The sequence below is a fragment of the Sphaeramia orbicularis genome, chromosome 24 (assembly GCF_902148855.1).
Source record: "Sphaeramia orbicularis chromosome 24, fSphaOr1.1, whole genome shotgun sequence".
Classification (NCBI taxonomy): domain Eukaryota; kingdom Metazoa; phylum Chordata; class Actinopteri; order Kurtiformes; family Apogonidae; genus Sphaeramia; species Sphaeramia orbicularis.
Window position 1 is genome coordinate 28878840 of NC_043979.1, and position 19448 is coordinate 28898287.

The 19448-nt window shown below is 37.6% G+C and overlaps 1 protein-coding gene across 1 annotated transcript in view; it reads left to right on the top strand.

The window, feature by feature from the left end:
* Window positions 1–19448, top strand: part of ryr3 (ryanodine receptor 3) — a 173101-nt gene that overhangs the window by 112336 nt on the left and 41317 nt on the right. The window contains exons 47-70 of the mRNA XM_030128736.1: window positions 539–722; window positions 2515–2617; window positions 2792–2912; window positions 4705–4874; window positions 5576–5796; window positions 5970–6060; window positions 6591–6731; window positions 7298–7461; window positions 7663–7741; window positions 7911–8000; window positions 8216–8359; window positions 9890–9952; window positions 10050–10125; window positions 10241–10364; window positions 11922–12037; window positions 12166–12233; window positions 12861–12982; window positions 13136–13185; window positions 13269–13329; window positions 13425–13663; window positions 15413–15494; window positions 17925–18055; window positions 18715–18833; window positions 18918–19116. Of these exons, the coding sequence (XP_029984596.1) occupies window positions 539–722; window positions 2515–2617; window positions 2792–2912; window positions 4705–4874; window positions 5576–5796; window positions 5970–6060; window positions 6591–6731; window positions 7298–7461; window positions 7663–7741; window positions 7911–8000; window positions 8216–8359; window positions 9890–9952; window positions 10050–10125; window positions 10241–10364; window positions 11922–12037; window positions 12166–12233; window positions 12861–12982; window positions 13136–13185; window positions 13269–13329; window positions 13425–13663; window positions 15413–15494; window positions 17925–18055; window positions 18715–18833; window positions 18918–19116 (2958 nt within the window). The remainder of the gene's footprint in view (window positions 1–538; window positions 723–2514; window positions 2618–2791; window positions 2913–4704; window positions 4875–5575; window positions 5797–5969; window positions 6061–6590; window positions 6732–7297; window positions 7462–7662; window positions 7742–7910; window positions 8001–8215; window positions 8360–9889; window positions 9953–10049; window positions 10126–10240; window positions 10365–11921; window positions 12038–12165; window positions 12234–12860; window positions 12983–13135; window positions 13186–13268; window positions 13330–13424; window positions 13664–15412; window positions 15495–17924; window positions 18056–18714; window positions 18834–18917; window positions 19117–19448) is intronic.

A 19448-nucleotide genomic window follows, 5' to 3' on the forward strand; every position in this document is an offset into this window, starting at 1 on the left:
TGAATTTCCCATTGAAGAAATCAGTAAGAGTTCTCATAATCCAGACTCGGATAGTCAGTCTGACTGGCCAACAAAATTACAATCAGGGCATCTTTACTTTGAAAATCTGTTTTTGAGGACCATCGGCACTTCTTACCTTGCTGCAGTGATGTACAATAAACTTCAGGACAGTATCACAGTAGAGGTACACAATTTTAAATTATGTAATTACATTTTTGGAAAAGGCTGCAGTTTAATTAAGTTAATTTGGTCAAATAAAAAAGGTGATAGCCTATTTTGTTCGTGTGCAAGCAGCTTAGTGCTAATCAGTCTGTGTTTAGGCAGTGTTTGACTTTCTGATGTGTGCGAAATAGACCCCGATGAGCCATTTCTGGACTTAGACGAGAATACTTTAACAAAACTTCTGATATATTGGGATGCTTTAGATTCAATGACTGTGAGGTAGCTTATTGATGCCGTTTCTTTATACCAGTGGGAACATTATGACTATTTCCTTAACGCACCACAGAATGATGTTTGCACTGTCCTTATGTACCAGGTGAGAGCGTGGAGGAAAACGCTAACGTGGTGGTGAAGCTGCTGATCAGACGTCCTGAGTGTTTCGGACCCGCCCTCAGAGGAGAGGGTGGACAGGGTCTGCTGGCTGCCATGCAGGAGGCCATCAAGATCTCTGAGGATCCAGCCCTGGACCTTCCAAAAAGTTCTGCTGGAGTCACTGCAGCGTAAGAATCTTTAGAATTAGCTGACTAAAGGGTTCCATCTGACCCATGCGATGACTGCGAAGTTCAACTATACTATACAGTCGCGGAAAAGATTATTAGACTACCGCTGTTTTCTTCAATTTCATGTTCATTTTAATGCCTGGTACAACTAAAGGTACGTTTGTTTGGACAAATATAATGATAACAACAAAAATAGCTTCTAAGAGTTTAATTTCAGAGCTGCTATCTAGCCATTTTCCATGGTTTTCATGATAACCAAAATAACTTCAATTCTTACATCAATAGCTATGACATTGTACTGCCAAAAACAGTGCTTTTAGGCATTCCATATTTTCTTTTCTGTCTGTTTTAGTCACATGATACACACAGGAGTTAGTACTTGCTTGCATAACCATTGTTTTTGACAACTTTTGATGGTGTAATATTTTTTCTGCAACAGGACTTTACAGAAACATTAACAGTCAAGGCTGTCTCAGTTTAGTTCAGGGGCCACATTAGGACCAATGCGATCTGAAGTGGGTCAGACCAGTAAAATAATAACATAATACACAACACATGTATAATACACACATTTTTTCTCTTTGTTTTAGTGTGAAAAAAGTATCACATGAAAATGTTTATATTTACAAAGTATCCTTTCACAAAAAATGTGAATAACCTGAACACACATGAACAACCTGAAATGTAAATGTAATTTTGATATTATTTTGTTGATGTTTCTCAAATTTTTGTTCATATTCAATCGTATTAGGCTGTTTGACACACCTGCTTTAGAAAGACTTTGGTCTCATCAGGGTAGAGAAGTTTTGTTTTGTTTTCTTTTGTTCATTTTTTTTAAATTTTATTTTTGGTTTATTTCTGTTCATTTTTCTCAAATTTGCATGCATGTTTTGTTCTTGTTTATTTTGTTCATAATCTTTTTTTTTTTTAATTTTTGTTTATTTCTATTGCTTTTGTTCATGTTCCTCAAATTTTTGTCCATTTTTTTATATTATTTATAGAATAATAATAATAATAATAATAATAATAATAATAATAATAATAATAATAATAGATTGCATTTATAAAGCACTTTTCATTCAGCAGAATCTCAAAGTGCTACAAATCTAAAGATACAGGAGGTTGTCATTATTATTATTTAACTCATCCGACCCACTTCAGGTTATATTGGGCTGTTTGAGTCTCCTGCTTTAGACAGATTCTGTTCTCGTCAGGGTAGAGAAGTCTCTGAATTAACATTTAGATAATTAGAAGAAACTAAAAATCTATTCAGTGCCTCAGAAGTATTAGTCCTTATTGAATCTTTAATAATGCTGCACCAGTATAAATCTGATACATTATATTGTTCATTCTGAATAATAAAGTTTTCTGAATGATTTGCTGGAGAAAGTTACAGCATTATATGAGTGTGCATGCCTTATTAGAGACTCAGTCAAGCAGAATGGAGGTTTGACATTGATGGAAGCTGTGGTAAGTCTGTAGAAAGTGTTGGCGTCTGCTTGCACACATCAGTATGCAGAAGCTGTAATGTACTGGCTGCATTTTAATGGGGAAGGCTGTTATTGCCTGAAGAGAGCAGAGGGACTGCGAAGCTGGTAAAAATCAATATGTATAACACAAGAACTGTAAAGAGATCATGTATTGTGCCAAAACATTGTAGTAAATGTTGATGTTGGCCAGTTTTCTGTGTAAAATATCTTGCATGTGTATATCTGCAGTACTCGAATACTTTGCAGTGATGGAGATAGATTTTCCTTCTGTTCCATTGATGTTTTTGTGTCTGTATGTCCAGGTCTGGTGAGGAGGAGGGAGAAATTATCCACATGGGCAATGCCATCATGTCCTTCTACTCAGCTCTTATTGACCTGTTGGGACGTTGTGCTCCAGAGATGCATGTGAGGATCCAGACCAATTATTCCACTGTGCAGTGAACTGTAACCTGCAGGGCTGGAGGCTGAAACACCAGCCCATAGTAGACTCAACTCAATTTTTCCAGCGTTACACTAAGACAGGAAGGGATTTTAAGGAAGACAGTCTGTTGTTGAATATATGTCCATTTGCATTTTCAGCTTATCAATGCGGGTAAAGGCGAGGCTCTGCGTATTCGAGCCATTCTGCGCTCCCTGGTTCCCACTACAGACCTGGTTGGAGTCATCAGTATCCCTCTCAACATGCCTGTGGTTAATAAAGGTGAGCTGGCTGATGCTACATGGCTCATTTATTCCCTTACAAATGTGGATGTTAAAAAGTAGCCGATTCAAAAACCAACTCTAAAAGGAGTTCTATGTAGTACTGATATTCTAGACTCTCAACATCAGGGGGAAGTCGTGTTCTAGAACACACTTAACACTACCAAAACCACCAACAAATCAACACTATGTATCTACAGACTGTATCACTTACTGAATAAAGTATAAACTGCTAAGGTATTATTAAGTATTCTTGAATTAAAAAAACCTCACAGCCTTTTTATTTTGACAGTCGGTCATTGTCTTCAAATCTTCATTAAGTTACTGTGTTAACAGATAGTTTACATCAGGGGTATTCAAATCTGGTCCTCGAGGGCTGGTATCCTGCATGTTTTAGATATTTCCCTCTTCCAGCACACCTGGTTCAATTAATGATCAGCTCATCATCAAGCTCTGCAGAAGTCTGACAATGACGTAATGGCTTCCAGGTGTGATGGAAGAGGGAAATATCTAAAACATGTAGGATACTAGCCCTCAAGGACCAGATTTGGACACCCCTGGTTTACATTATAGCTCTGTTAGCTTAGCGCTGTTGTTGGACAGAAACAGGTCACAGTAAAACCACAAATCACCTCTGTTTTCTGCACAGTTGATTTTGCCAATAGCTGCACTAAAGATCTGTTTAGAATCGGTCAAACATAGCAAAGATATTAACATCATATTAACTGTATACACTCATAAGCCTCATAATTAAAATCACTGTGTAGAGGAAGCGCTGTGATTTCAGCATCAAACTCTGTTCTTTTCATTTAGAGTTGTGTCCAGCAACAGTGCTTCTAGCTTTTATCACATTGTCACTTTCTTGGACTCTAAAAGTTGTATTTTAGTTGTTCTAATCCCACCTTGTCACTTTCTGATGCTTCAGTTGAAAGCCCTGTGGTGTTAGTTTTCCTCACCGCAGAAAACCGGTAAAGTGACTCACTACTCCCTCTAGTGGTCACTTAAATTTGCCAGTCTGTTCAATTCATATCTCTATTATCCAGTACATTGACATGTTTGCCACAACTTCAGGACTCTTTATTCTAAACACTGTGATCATTTTCATATTGGAATACTTTAATGTAGAAATACTGCACAAAACTCCTTTCAGTCATTTTAAAATGAACAAAAAGCTGGTTTTGGACTTCATTTAAGGCTTAAGTTACACTCAGATTTAATACAGTTATAAAGTATTTTTCTTTAAATGACATATACAAACACATGCCTACAGTTATTTGTCCATACTTTGTCAGTATTTCTTTTCTGAAACCTTTCCAACTGTGGCTGTATGATTGTAAATGACTGTCCCCTCCCTGCCAGACATCATTCAGGAGTAAATTTTGGCTGTTTCTATGTGGGGAAAATGAATGCCTCCGGGGTGTTGACAATGCTTCCCTAGTTTGCACTGTGCCAAAGCATCTGTGTGTAGTTATTTTACCTTTTCTTAGGGCTTTCTCAGTAGCAGTTGTTCCTGGCTTTTGCTAATAAGAAAGCAAATTGTGATTTAAATTACTTTTGAAATTGGTTTCTATGGCTTGTCCAGACTTAGACCATGTTTAGAATTAACTTTTCCATGAATTCATCCCATTATGCCCCTTCCTTATGATTCATGTTTAAGGTTTTCTTATTTTGTATCCCATAAATTATGTCTATAATATTGGATTTGAATACTAATTAGGTGTCATAGAAGTAATGCAAATGCTTAGAAATCTTATATTTTAATAACAGATTTTCTAAAATATTTTAACCTTTAGATGGTACCGTGACTGAACCGGATATGTCAGCCTGTTTCTGTCCGGACCACAAGGCTCCCATGGTGCTCTTCCTAGACAGAGTGTACGGTATCGAGGACCAGGGCTTCCTGCTGCAACTGCTGGAGGTCGGCTTTCTGCCTGACCTCCGAGCTTCAGCATCTCTGGACACGGTGAGATTGTGAATTATAAATTACTTTTACCATGTCTTTCCAAACTTCAGTGCTTTTCGTATCATACATGTGACTGATAAACTGTCAAATAATCTATCCTCGTCTCCTAAAAGGGCACATTTGTATATCCTCTGTTATTGTACAATATACAGCCTCTATTGTCTAGTGGTGGCTTTTCAATCTCTGCTTCTCTTTCCTCTTTCATTTTTGTTTTATATTTCTTCGTTTGACTCTCTAGTTTGCTCATTAAGAGACGATAGGGAAAAGCTGATGATACAGCACACTGTTTTACATTCAGAGCAAATGTTGCCGCAAATGGAGCAAACTTTCTGAAAACTGTTTCTGCATTTTAACTCACAAGGCAAACTGCAAATCTTCACCATCACCTTGACCACCACAATGTGTCACCCACCAAATGTCAAATGCACAAGTAAAGCTTGTGTAAGAACCTTCCAGAAACTATTTCTATTCAGCCACTGCCCTTTTCAGACTTTGCTGAATGATGAAACATTGGCTGGCTATGACACTGGGGAGAACAGAGGCCTTTTCAACTGTACTTTTAAAGAGCTTTTCTCCTGTATTGACCCAACCGTATTAAATTTCCTTATGTAAGACCTCTGAAACCTGTGCTATGTGACATGTGGAGACTGCGCTGTGCCGATTTGCCCTTTAGCAATATTTATTGTTTGTTTGTTTCCCAGGAGGTGTTGAGCACCACAGAGACTGCATTGGCCATGAACAGATACATCGGTTCTGCTCTGCTGCCTCTGCTGACCCGCTGCGCCGCTCTGTTCGCCAGCACCGAACACCACGCACAGCTGGTCGACTCCACGCTGCAGACCATCTACCGACTGTCCAAAGGCCGTTCTCTCACCAAAGCCCAAAGAGACGCCATTGAGGAATGTCTGCTGGCTATCTGCAAGTAAGCTTTACTCTGACTCAGCTGAGTGGGTTCAGCCTGTGATGTTTCAAACGCTGCTGCTGTGAATGACTTTAATGACCATATTTATGTTCCACTTGACCAGAGCATGTAGGTTTGGTCACAGTTTCTTGCAAAAAACCCCCCAGAAATCATATATATTTTGAACCATACAGACATCTGCGTCCATCCATGATGCAACAACTGCTGAGAAGGCTGGTATTTGATGTTCCCCTGCTCACTGATTACTGCAAGATACCACTCAAGGTGAGACAATGGACACTGATAAACTTTATGGTATTGTCATAGCTTGCAGACAAGGGCATTTTACATTTAACAACCCCTTCATCTTCATCACTTTCTTTGCACTGGACAGTCAGCATTTTCTGTTTTAAATGTCAGTTTAAAGTCATGTGACGTTTTGTCTTTTCATTCTACATACAGTACATGGTAGTTAGTGATTATTGTGACTGATATTATATTCCCTTGTAATGAATAGAATAGAATAGAATTCCCTTCATGCTATTCCAGTCAGTGCAACAAAATAGTAAAACACCAGTACTACAGAAAATAAGAAAAGAGCAAATATCAAATAACACAAACTAAAAATAACATAATAAAATAGAATATATAATTTTACATAAGTAAGATAAGAATAGAGCAAAATAGGATAAAAATTAAAAAAAAAAAAAAATAGACACAAATTTACTGTGTTAATACTGATGAAACTACATCCAGTGATGAAATGCATGGATAATTGAAGAATAATTCTCTTTCATTGTATTTTTGATCAATAGCTGCTCACCAACCACTATGAACAGAACTGGAAATACTACTGCCTGCCATCTGGTATGGGCAGCTTCGGCATAGCTTCAGAGGAAGAGCTCCTCCTGACTAAGAAACTCTTCTGGGGAATCTTTGACTCTCTTTCTCAGAAGGTAAAGTCAGAAACAGCTTTATATAAAATATTTTACCAACTGAATTTGAGTAAATATTTAATATTTTGGACCGCTGTGATGTGTATTTGTATGGTCTGCGTCTTGCGTTGCCCTTGTTTCATCTCTGATATTGAATCTGAACCACCAGGAGACGAAGTGATCCATTTCTTATGAGTGCTGCATAACAAAATGATTTCAGTAGGCTAGTGGTGCTTCGTTTTAAGAAGCTTTTCTTGACCCGCTGCTTTGTTTTTTTTTTTTTAAATACTAAAAGTCTGACTTTGCTCCCCTGAGAGAAAAGTTCTTGGTTATCTAAGGTGGTAAAGTGAAAGCTCGAAGTGCAGCTGAGGCAGAGCTGAAATAGATGAATCATTTATCTGTGTCTCTGACAGGCTGTCACAAGGTGCAGAATTTTCCAGCTCTTTCTTTCATTTTGCCTCCTGTTTTTTCTCTCTACCTCTGCTCTGCTCAATCTGTCCATTTAATAGATAAGCATCAAAGTCCTCACTGTCGAAATAACTGTTTGTAACCTTTCTCTTTTCAATCATTATCTGCCTCATCTGTAGAAATATGATGCTGAACTTTTTAAAATGGCAAAGTCATGCCTGTGTGCCGTCGCTGGAGCCTTGCCACCTGATTTTGTGGACGCTAGCCTTGGAGCAACGCTGGAGAAGCAGGCATCAGTGGATGCACAGGGCAACTTTGACCCCAAACCCATCAACACTGCCAAGTGAGTCCTGTAATCCACTTTATTACAGATGAGGAAATTAAAAGGCTCAGAGTGGAAACCAGTTAATAATCAATAACACCTTCTTGTATAAAAACTGTCTTCTAATTTAACATATGCATTTCCTGGAACATTTACATCCTTAAAATCCACTGTAACTGGATGATTGTGAAGTACTTATAAATATTTGATTTATCTTTGCAGTATCTCCCTTCCTGAAAAACTTGAGTACATTGCCAACAAATATGCAGAGCATTCCCATGACAAGTGGTCCTCAGAGAAGGTAAGTCTCCAAGTTTTCCTCACTCATGTACAAGATCTGATTTATGACAACAAACTCCTCATAAATCAAAAAATGCAAGGTAAAAATGAAAATGATAACTTGTCAATGCAGTGTGCTGTGCACTTGAAAGGCCTCGTACCACACAGCCATTGATAAACTGTTGTTGCAGGTATCAGCAGGCTGGAAACTTGGAGACAGCATTGATGAACAAGCCAAAAGCCATCCTCTGCTGAAGCCTTATAAAGCTCTGAGTGAGAAGGTACACAGAAAAACATAAAATAAGATTTCTCAGAGTACAAGCTAGTAATTGAAAAAGATTACTTGGCACATAAAGAACATAATAATAACTTCACAGAATCTCTTCTGAGGTTGTAAATCTATATGTTTCCTGGCTCCCTAAAAGACTTTGGCAAGAATCAGCAAACTAAAAAAAAACCCCCGAAATTTAAAATGTGTTTGTGTTTAATGTTGTAGGAGAGAGAAACATATCGCTGGCCAGTGAAGGAGTCACTGAAGAGCATGCTGGCTATGGGTTGGAACATTGAGAGGACCAAGGAGGGAGAAGCCATGTTCCAACAGCGAGAAAGTGAAAAACAGAGAAAGATATCAGAGTCTCAGGTAATGTACTGCACCTAATGAAAGAAGCATTGGCTAAAAGTGAAAAAGTTATTGTATCATGTAAAAAAAAACCCTATATATTTCCATGGTTGGTGCACAGTCTAGGAGTTGAATGAGAGTTAGAGCTGTATGTATTTATTAGAAAGTGTCAGGGTTTTGATGGTCGGCCTGTTTTTGGGAGCTTTGCATCTGCCAAACCAGCTAAAAATATGTTTCTATTTATTGACGCAATCACCATTAATGGCCAACAAGGAATTTGACACTGGCTTATCTTTAGCTCCCATGTACTACAGAATAAATATACTATATGTTTAAAAACATAACATAAAAGTAAAAAGTGTACAATACAAAGAAGATGTACAAATACTGTGAGACCTAATTGTATACTATTTGGTGTGAGACCAAAGTATGAAAAACCAATAATGCAGTATAAGAGCACCATAATGTAAATGTAGGATGTATATAAATATACGCAAGGTATATATTGTCTGTTACAGTTGACAGATTTTGCTCTATTTTGAACATAAATTTGTTTAAAATGAGCTTATTACTCCTTTTGGGTGGCTCTTTTACCAAGATAAACTATTACACTGGTGCAGTGGTTAGCACTTGTGCCTCACAGCAAGAAGGTCCTGGGTTCGATTCCAACACCAGTCGACGGGGGTGGGACCTTTCTGTGTGGAGTTTGCATGTTCTCCTCGTGTCTGCGTGGGTTCTGTCCGGGTACTTCGGCTTCCTCCCACCATCCAAAGACATGCACTAATAGGTTAACTGGTTAATCTAAATTGCCCATAGGTGTGAATGTGAGAGTGATTGTTTGTCTCTGTTTGTCAGCCCTGCGATGAACTGGCAACTTGTCCAGGGTGTACCCCGCCTTCGCCCCTATGTAGCTGGGATAGGCTCCAAGCGACCCCCGTGACCCTAGTGAAGATAAAGCGGGTTCAGAAAATGAATAAATGAATGAACTATAACACTAGTGTAATTTAATATTTAAAGGGTTTAATTTAGCTTAGTTGTCACAAAAATGCACTGGATTATGCCATTTGTATCATGAAAAATACCTATATATTGTAAGCTCCTGTATTTTGTGAAAACCATTGCAATTTTAGAACTTTTCTATTTTCAAACAGTGAATTACATAATGTAGGAGAATGTTTCAGCACCACGGACAGCTCAACACTCAGAATTGAGCATTAGTTTGATTTTAACTCATAGTTATTTTTAATAATAATAATAATAAAATCTACAAAACAAGATTTGCAGAATAGATGGAGGTATGGTTTGCAGTGGTTTGTTTGCAAGAGGGTCATGGCGTTTGGAAAATATATGAATGAATAAATCTCACAACCTTAGAAAACACTTCTTCAACAGAAGAACAGGTTTTGAGCTATTTTGTGGTGAAAACTAGTTACAGATGCTAACCAACATGTTGATGAAAATGAAATTATTATGGATTACAACGGCATGCATTCATGTCTTACATTCAAATGTGGTTTCTTACTCTTCTGACTACTCTTTCGGACTTTGTAGGTTAATGGATTCAGTCCTGCTCCAATGGACCTGCACAATGTCACTTTGTCAAGAGAGTTACAGGTCGGTTTTTCTTAAGACGACTAACATGTATTTGAAGAAAAGAAAGTATGAATATGCTCATATGTGGTTAATGTTGGAATTTTTAATGGTACCACAGGGCATGGTTGAGGTGGTTGCAGAAAATTACCACAACATCTGGGCGAAGAAGAAGAAGTCTGAGCTCATTAGCAAAGGTTGTTATTTTAACGTTGAACATATACTTTGTTTGGATAATCATGAAGCAATTCTGATTGTGTATTTCTGTAAAAATGCACTTATATTAATATTTTTATGTGACTGATTGTCTAGGAGGAGGGACCCATCCACTGCTGGTTCCCTATGACACCCTGACCGCTAAAGAGAAGTACAGAGACCGAGAAAAGGCCCAAGAGCTCTTCAAGTTCCTGCAGATCAGCGGCTACGCCATCACGAGGTGAACTACTTCTCACTGCATGTGATTTATATTTCAGACATTTTAGTGGTACAAGATCCAGAAAGAAGTACAACAATTTATTGAATTGTATATCCTCCTGAGGCCCAGGAAAGTAAAAATGTTTTACATTATATAATTGCCTTGATTGGCAATGATATGATGCAACAGTTTTTTCAGATACATTTTTTTTTCCACAGTAAAGCTGTGAAGCACTTGTCATTTACAGAGGACAAAAATGCACTACAGGGTCTCAGGAGGATATTTAAGACTATAATTTCCACGAAGTACTTTTGTTTGCATGTATTTGTTGATTAGTTCCTTGCGTTGATGCTCAACTTTCTGTATTTAGACTTTATTTTGACTCGGAGTATATAATGAGGTGAAGATATTTTCAATATAGCTGAAGACTTGCAATGAAATGCACAATTGTGCTAAAAACAAACAATACAATTACAATTTCTGTTTTCCAATATAATAGAGATGGCAGGATAATCAAAATAAATAATTTTCCTCTAGAGAGGAACGTAAAAGTAGTTTAGTTCAATGATTTTGGATTTTTTTTTTTTTTTTTTGGTGGTGTTTTTTTTTTTTTTAACATACAGGCCACTGAATAGTATTGTACAATTTTCTTAGGTACATGACAGGTTACATCTCAAACATGCATGGTTTATTTAGGTCATAATATTTAATGTGGTCCATTTCTTCCAGTGTTTTGCATACCAATCAGTTTTCAGTCTTAATGAGGATGTCAGTTTCTGGATGCAGTTGCAATCCAGTTCTCCTTTAGTGGGGATACTGTCTGTACTCCACTGATAGCTTTCTTGCCTGCAACCAGAAATAGTGTGCATATATATTTGTCCTGTACCATGAGGTTTTCTGGGACTTTTCCCAGGAATACTGTGACGAAAAAAACCATAACAACGTTACTTATTTCTTTACTATTGTCCAGCCAGAATGATCCAATTACAGAGCAAATAACAGAATGTATGGAACTGGTCAGAGATGGATTTACCGCACTTCTTCCAGCATTGATCCCACCCCTTGTTTTGGTGTTGCAAAATATCTTATTTTTCAACATAACAGGATCTAGAGGTTTTTGTTTGCACCTAACCTTTCCAAATTGCTGAAAGATATCTCCAAGCCCAGCTTCTTCTTCTATTAATTTTTAGCATGAATTTTAAAGTACTTTCTGGAATATCATACTTTTTGCACAATTATATACTCCTGAAACAGCACTTTTTTGTACACATCTGTAAATATGTTAAATCAGGTGCATTGTCATTTCATTGATGAATTTTCACTTAATTATTGAGTATCTAACCTGAACGTACCAAAGGATAATTTTCTTATCATTAAATATACCTTTATAAGTCCACTCTATAAACTTTGTATCAAGACTAAATGGTTTTAAAGTCTGAGTACATAAACACCATCTGTCATTTAAACCAACTCAAATTATTTTTCTCCTTCAACATTTAATGCATATTATGGGTAAATTATAAGCAAAATGTTGATAATGTGATGATTTTCTGATATCTGAACATGTGTCATTTACAGAGGTCTGAAAGACATGGAGCAGGACTCATCATCCATGGAGAAACGCTTCGCCTTCAAGTTCCTCAAGAGGCTGCTAAAGTATGTTGACTCTGCTCAGGAGTTCATCGCTCATCTTGGTAAGTTATGACAATTCTAAACGCATACATGGATACAAATAGGTGTTGTGGAGTTTGTTGAGTTACAACTCAAAGTTTACTTTTAAACTACTTGACTCTGATACTGTTGTTGCCGTGTTTGTTTACAGAGGCTATGGCCACCAGTGGAAAAACGGACAAATCACCTCACGACCAGGAAATCAAGTTCTTTGCCAAGGTCCATTAAAACACTGGGATGGGTTTGAAATTACTCAACAGATTGATAACAAGATTAAATAATTTTCAACTTCTTTTGGCTGATGACATCACCGACAGCTTGGCTTGTTGCCCAAGTTAAATGCTGTATTGACAGTATTTTCTCTGCACATTAATGGGGATACCAACTCCTCTAAACAATGGCACTGCTCAGGAATAGATGGGAGAAATTGTCTCCTGTCATAAATTTCAGTCCCTTAGTACAGTATTTACTTGAAGAATCTACGGACAGTTCCAAATTTGAAGTTTCTTGTTTTTGATGTATTGGCAATTTCATCACTTTTAGCAAGAAAAGAGGAAATTACAGAAACTGTTACAAGAAACTCACTATTTATTAATTCACACAGTAACTCACGATTACTATCCTCATTCATTTTTCAAGAGGCTGTGAATCCTATTTAACTAGAAAAGGGGTTGCAAAGGAACTCATACACTGCCTCGTTGCATTGCTATAACCTTACAGATTTTCATAGCGTTGCACGTTGTCACATTGCAAGTAGTTTCTGCTCATCTTGTTATTTATCTTTTGTGTGAACTCAGCCACTGTTCTCTTCTGTTTTGGTCTCATAGTTGCTTGTATCCTCCCCAGGTGCTGCTTCCTTTAATAGATCAAACCTTAAAGAACCACTGTCTTTACTTCCTGTCCACGCCCAGCAAAAACCTGAGCAGCTGTGGATGTGCCTCCAACAAAGAGAAGGAGATGGTCACCAGGTATCAATCTGTGTTATCATTTTTTTCCTCTATTTTTTTCCTTTCTTTTCTTGATTTAATGTCATTCTGTTTGGGTTTTCTTATTTCCTACTTGGCTCTCGCTCCCTCTGCAGCTTTTAGTTCAGGTCTTTTCTCATTATCTTTGTTTTCCAGCCTGTTCTGTAAGCTGGCAGCTCTTGTCAGACACAGGATTTCTCTCTTTGGTAAGGTTGTATCTGCCTCTGTTTTCCTGTGTGCGTCTGCTTTGAACTTCTTTCTATATCTACAGTAAACGTTTCTCTTGCAGGAAGCGACTCTGCTATGATGGTGAGCTGTCTGCACATCCTCACACGCTCACTCGACACAAGGTAAGCTCATATTTTTGTCCGTCTACGCAGTTTCCCTCAATAAACCGGTCTTTAGTTTTGGGACTTCATTTCTTGTGATTCTTCTCTTTTCTTAGAACGGTGATGAAATCTGGATCAGAGCTGGTCAAAGCTGGATTTCGGGCATTCTTTGAGAATGCAGCAGAGGATCTAGAGAAACTAGTGGAGATGTTAAAACTGGGGAAGTTCATGCAGTCACGTGCCCAGATGAAGAGCATGACCCAGGGCATTAACTACGTGACAGTGGCGCTGCTGCCCATCCTCACTGCTCTGTTTGACCACATCAGAACATACGAGTTTGGAGTAGACCTACTGTGTTAGTTTGCACTCTCTTTCCCAACTTTTTTTAATTTGAAAAATGTATACAGTGGTACCTTGACTTACGAGTTCAATTCTTTCCGTGACCAAGTTTGTAACTCAGTTTGCTTGTATATCAAATGAATTTTCCACATTGAAAGTGGTTGAAATGCCATTAATCAGTTCCAGCCTCATAAGTCAAAATGTGTCGAGATAATGTCTTGTGTATCTAAAACTTATTTCTAACCTATGAGTAACGTGCTTTGAACCTATGTGTAAGTTATATTCAACTTATCTCCAACGTAAATTGAAATTTGTGGACTTATTCGGCGTGTTCTGGATGACCTCTTTTCACCTCTTCCAGACAGGCAGCAAAGTGTTTCAGCACCTCCCCTCTGGACAGAGACCGGAGATAATACCTATAATACTTAATCTGTATCCTAACACTGGAAGATCTCAGAGCGTCTGTGTGTGTGTGTGTGTGTGTGTGTGTATATATATGCACCTTCTGTGAAACTGAGATGTTTTTATTTGGCAATTTGATACCTACAGTTGAGGAATAGTCCCATCTCCACATTAAATATCTCAGCAAGTTGATAGGACCATTATTTTGGGAGATATTAGTCATTTTGGAATACAATAGCCTTACAATCACGTTTCGTTGCCCATGGCAGTTAACACAAAGTGCAGTACCCTGCTGTATGATGGGAAATGAACTTAAAAACAGGAACAACACATTTAGTAACTTCCGTCCCTAGATATCGGTATTAACCCTCTAATGCCAAACGTATCATATTTGATACATGAGTTTTGAAGCCCTCTACATGATCAGTGTGATATTTTTTCCTTGAAAAACCTGATGTATACAATTAGATACATGAAGTACACAGATAATCCACCGGGGGGGAGGAATTCATTCACTGGAGGCCTTCTAGTGACACTACAAGACTGTCATTAATGAGGAAGCAGGCAGAACTTTGCCAGTTTTGAAAAGGAATTGCCAATTTGTTAGACATGTTTGTGTTATATTATGTTTTTGTTTGTTCAAAAATGATAATATTTGAGCATTGAGACCCGATGTATCAAATATGATACAAAATTGAAACTCATACATGGAAATTGATATTTGAAAAAAAAAAAATTTGGGGGGTTGTTCAGAAGGACCAATAAATGCTCCAGTTTCAGAGAACTGGAATTTTCTGTCAATGATTAATGGTTCAGGCTTTACAGGGTTAATATGACCCGTAGTTCCCCAATGCAGTAGTATCACCATAATCTTCAAATTTAGAATTACATTCAAAAAACTAAAATAAACAACAAACTAACGACAAACAACAAACTAAAATAAAATACTTTAAAATTATATGCTCGTTATTAATTTTCCAAAGCTACAGGGAGCCACAGCAGAGGGATGAAAGTCCTATTTTTGTCCCGGTATATAAAAATGGGGTTGAGGAACCCGTCTCCTCAAGATGCTGTGGTGAGCAAAGACATGGAGTATCAGGCACCAGAATACCTACTACCTGTCCTCCAGCAGTTTTCTTTTTATTGGCTATGACAACTAGCAGTGGCGTATCTGAAGCTTGCTCATAACTCAGATTTTGATTCACAGCTCAAAGCAAAAAATTAACCGAGCGACGGCTCATAACTTGGAAAAGTCATAAGTTGGTGCACTCATAGGTTAAGGTACTACTGTATCTTTCAATGTATGTTGTCTCCAAAAGTTGACAAATTGCTAATGATTGACAATAAATGGTTTGTGTTCCAGTGAATGATGTGCAGCTGTCCTGCTACAGAATCCTCACCTGTTTCTATTCTCTGGGAACAGGAAAGATCATCTTTGTGGAGAGGTAGGAACCTGCATTAAAACCTTGCAGCACAAAGTATAACACTGTACAAATGAGCTTCGTTTAATGGAGGGTGAATCTCTGGTAAAGTTACAGTAATTTGAACGATCCACAAATAATTTCCAAGGTACCGTGAAATAGCACTTCAGTAATTTCATGATGCATGTCAGTGTTAATTCGATTTTTGCTTTCTGGAAAATTAGTTTTTTAAAGTAATGTTTGCACTCAGCACTCAGGGATAATGTACAGTACCTCACGTACCCCATTAAAAAGTGTAATTTCCATGCATCAAATCACTTGTTGGATGCACAGTGTTGGAGCCCGGCCAGGCAAGACAGTGGTTATGTTTTATGAAAATCTATTAAAAAAGCTTTCTGCAGGGGGCTCAGCCAGAGCACTGAATGATGTGAAAACATTTAAACCTGTGATTCATTGGTTCCCCACACTGGCGGTTAAACACCTATAAATCTATCAAACATTTTTATGAGATGAAAATGTTCTCACCTTGGAACCAGGGGCAGTTGGATCATGATCGTCTGTCTGGTATTAAGTCACCCTGGTACCATGTCTAGCTCTTCGTACAATGGAAATGGGAAAACCTTATTTTACAGGAACTGGAATAAGATTAGTCATTCCTAACAGCAGTAGTGGATAAGATATTCAGATCCTTTATTAAGTAAGTGGGCCAACTGAGCTGTTATTTATTTTATTACTTTTAACTATTTGATTTTACTGTTTTATTCGTTGCATTGTTGTAGTTTTATGTGCTTATTTATTGTTTCTAGTGTATTTCCTTTAATTGTTTTGTTGTTTTTATGATGTGCAGCTCTTTGGAAATGTTCTTATTGTTTAAATGTGCTATATAAATAAAGTGGATTGGATTGGAAAACAACACAATTTTAATGGCTGAAACAGGATAGATTAAAGATTAGAGGTATGTTTTACTACCTGTATTATTTTTGCATTTTATTTTGCTTTATTTCAATAAAAAGCAACGTGTTATAAATTAGTATTTCACTCCAAGCACTTAATGAATACCACAGTGGTACCTTAAAAAAAAAAAGAAAAGTAATGTCTAAGTATTATCAACAACATACGCTTACATTATGAGAAGGAAAAGTATTGTCAGGGTTTAACTAATACTGATGATATTTATGTGTATGTTGTGTTTTTTGCTTTCAATGTTATAATAGTTTTGGATTTTTACCTCCGCCAAGGAGGTTATGTTTTTGCCAGGGTTTGTTTGTTTGTTTGTCTGTCTGTCTGTTTGTCTGTCCGTTAGTGTGCAACATAACTCAAAAAGTTATGGACAGATTTTGATGAAATTTTCAGGGTTTGTTGGAAATGGGATAAGGAAGAAATTATTAAATTTTGGTGGTGAGTGGGGTTGGGGGGGCCCACGGGGGGGCCCATTTCCAACAAACCCTGAAAATTTCATCAAAATCTGTCCATAACTTTTTGAGTTATGTTGCACACTAACAGACAGACAGACAGACAGACAGACAAACAAACAAACCCTGGCAAAAACATAACCTCCTTGGCGTGGGGGGGCCCACGGGGGGGGCCACTGATCAGCCTTGGCGGAGGTCTGCGCTCTCCGAGTGCTTCTAGTTCATTATAGTTTAGTTTTGTTTAGTTTCATTTTTTTTCTCTTAATTTAGTTAGTTTTAGTTAGTTTTTAGAGCAGGTTTGCAAGTTTTCAATATTTTTGCTTTTTTCTAAATGCTTAGTTTTAGTAGTAGTTTTAGTTTTTTCCTATCTTTTATCTTCCTTGCTGTCATATTCAAAGAAATCTCATACAGGACTCTGCTGCTTTCTCCCAGCTTTAAGCTCCATGTTGCCAGGTAGAGTGGGGACGAAAAGTCAACTCTAACCGAGCCGTATGGTGCAGCCAACTAAAATTGCTCGAGCAAAATCAATCAATTTCATATCAGTCCGACATTGACAAAGACGAAAACGAAAGGAATTTTATCCACAATTTTTATACATTTTAGTTAGTTTTGTAAGCAGACAATACAGTTTCAGTTATCGTTTTTTCTTAGAATTATAGTTTTTATTTATTTCAGTTAACGGAAATGTTTTTTCAAGTCTAGTTTTCGTCATTTTGTTAGTTTTTGTTAACAATAATACCCTTGTTTGCTTTATATGTTGAAATATGAGCTCATTATAGACTACTGGTGGTTAAATTACAGCAATGCATCATATTCCATGTTTTAACATTACTGTACTGGTAGAACCACGAATCTCTAAGAAGTCAACTTTTTTATGAGATCAGAAATCAGCTGATGACACATCTTATGGTGGTGCGTCCATAATCTGTAAACCAAAGTACGGCACAACAATAATAGTACTTACCTCTCCCCACCCCCAACAAACTGAAGGAGGTTTTTGCTTCCTAACAGTGTATTTGTGTGTTTATGTCTTGATGCACAGACATCTGCCGGCGATTGGTGAGAGCCTAGCGACTCTGGTGGGGGCCATGCCGGTGGCATTCCTGGAACCCCACCTGAACGCCCACAACCCCCTCTCTGTCTTCAACACCAAGACCCCCAGAGAGAGGGCCAGTGAGTTTCAGTTTAAGTTTGTATGCCAGGATTGAAATATTACTGCAAAGGTTTAGCTTAGTTTTAATATTGCAATGTTCAACCCCTTTTTAGTTCATTATTGTATTTATATAAACTGATATTGTTGAGGGATATATTAATATAAATTACAAGCAAATTCTATATCCTCTTTTTTTTCTTTTTTTAATGGAATGTCCTATGCAGTTGATAGTTTTTTTTTTGTTTGTTTTTTTTTTTTTTTAACTCTTATCTCTTGCTGGGTCTCAGGAGGATATAATTTAAAGTTTTAGCCAATTGTATTTAAATGGGTTTATATTTAGTGCATAAGTAGTGGATTATGATGTAGAATTATATGTATATGGTAATTATTATTATATTGATTGATGTAGACATATTAACATGTTGTATTAATAATATAGATTTAAATAGTTTGTGTGTGGTATTGTAATAAAGGGGTGATATTAACTAAGTGTTTACTTCTTCCCACTCCTTTTCAGATGTGTAAATAACACTAAGATTTAATTAAACATTTCTTTTGTAAAATAGTATACATTTCTTTTCTGATTGTCTTATGTTAATTTGCTTCAGGCATTTGCTTTTATTGATGGCTATATTGTGCTTTTTATCCTAAATAAAACATTCATTCCTTCATTTTTCAGTCCTCAGTATGCCTGACACAGTGGAGGAGATGTGTCCAGAGATGCCACGTTTGGACCGACTGCTCAAAGATGTCCACGATGTCTCAGAATCTGGTGCACGCTACAGCGACATGCCACAGGTCTGAAAAACTGATGAAAATGCGTAAAACCAGGTTCTTTAGTCTCATAACGAGTCCATTTAATACTCCTTCCGCCTCCTGCAGGTCATTGAGGTGATCCTCCCCATGCTGTGTAACTACCTGTCATACTGGTGGGAGAAAGGTCCGGAGAACTCGCCTCCGGATGCCCAGTGCTGCACGATGGTGACCTCAGAACACCTCAGCATCATCCTGGGAAACATCCTCAGGATCCTGAACAACAACTTGGGCATTGATGACGCACCGTGGATGAAGAGGATTGCAGGTTAGCATAAGTTTTACTATTATACACAATATCCTAGTCTTTTGAGTCCTTTGATCCTAGTCAGAAAGAGAGAGCATATTACACCAGTGCTCAGGTCTCTGCACTGGCTCCCTGTGAGCTTCAGGATCGATTTTAAAGTGCTTTTATTGGTTTTTAAAACTCTTAATGGTCTTAGCCCTATTTATTTATCTGATTTGCTTTTAAAATATGAGCCCTCTCGGACCCTCAGGTCCTCAGGTAGTAATGTTTTAACTGTTCCTAGAGTCCACTCAAAACTCATGGCGAGGCCTCATTCAGCTTTTATGGCCCCAAACTATGGAACAGTCTACCTG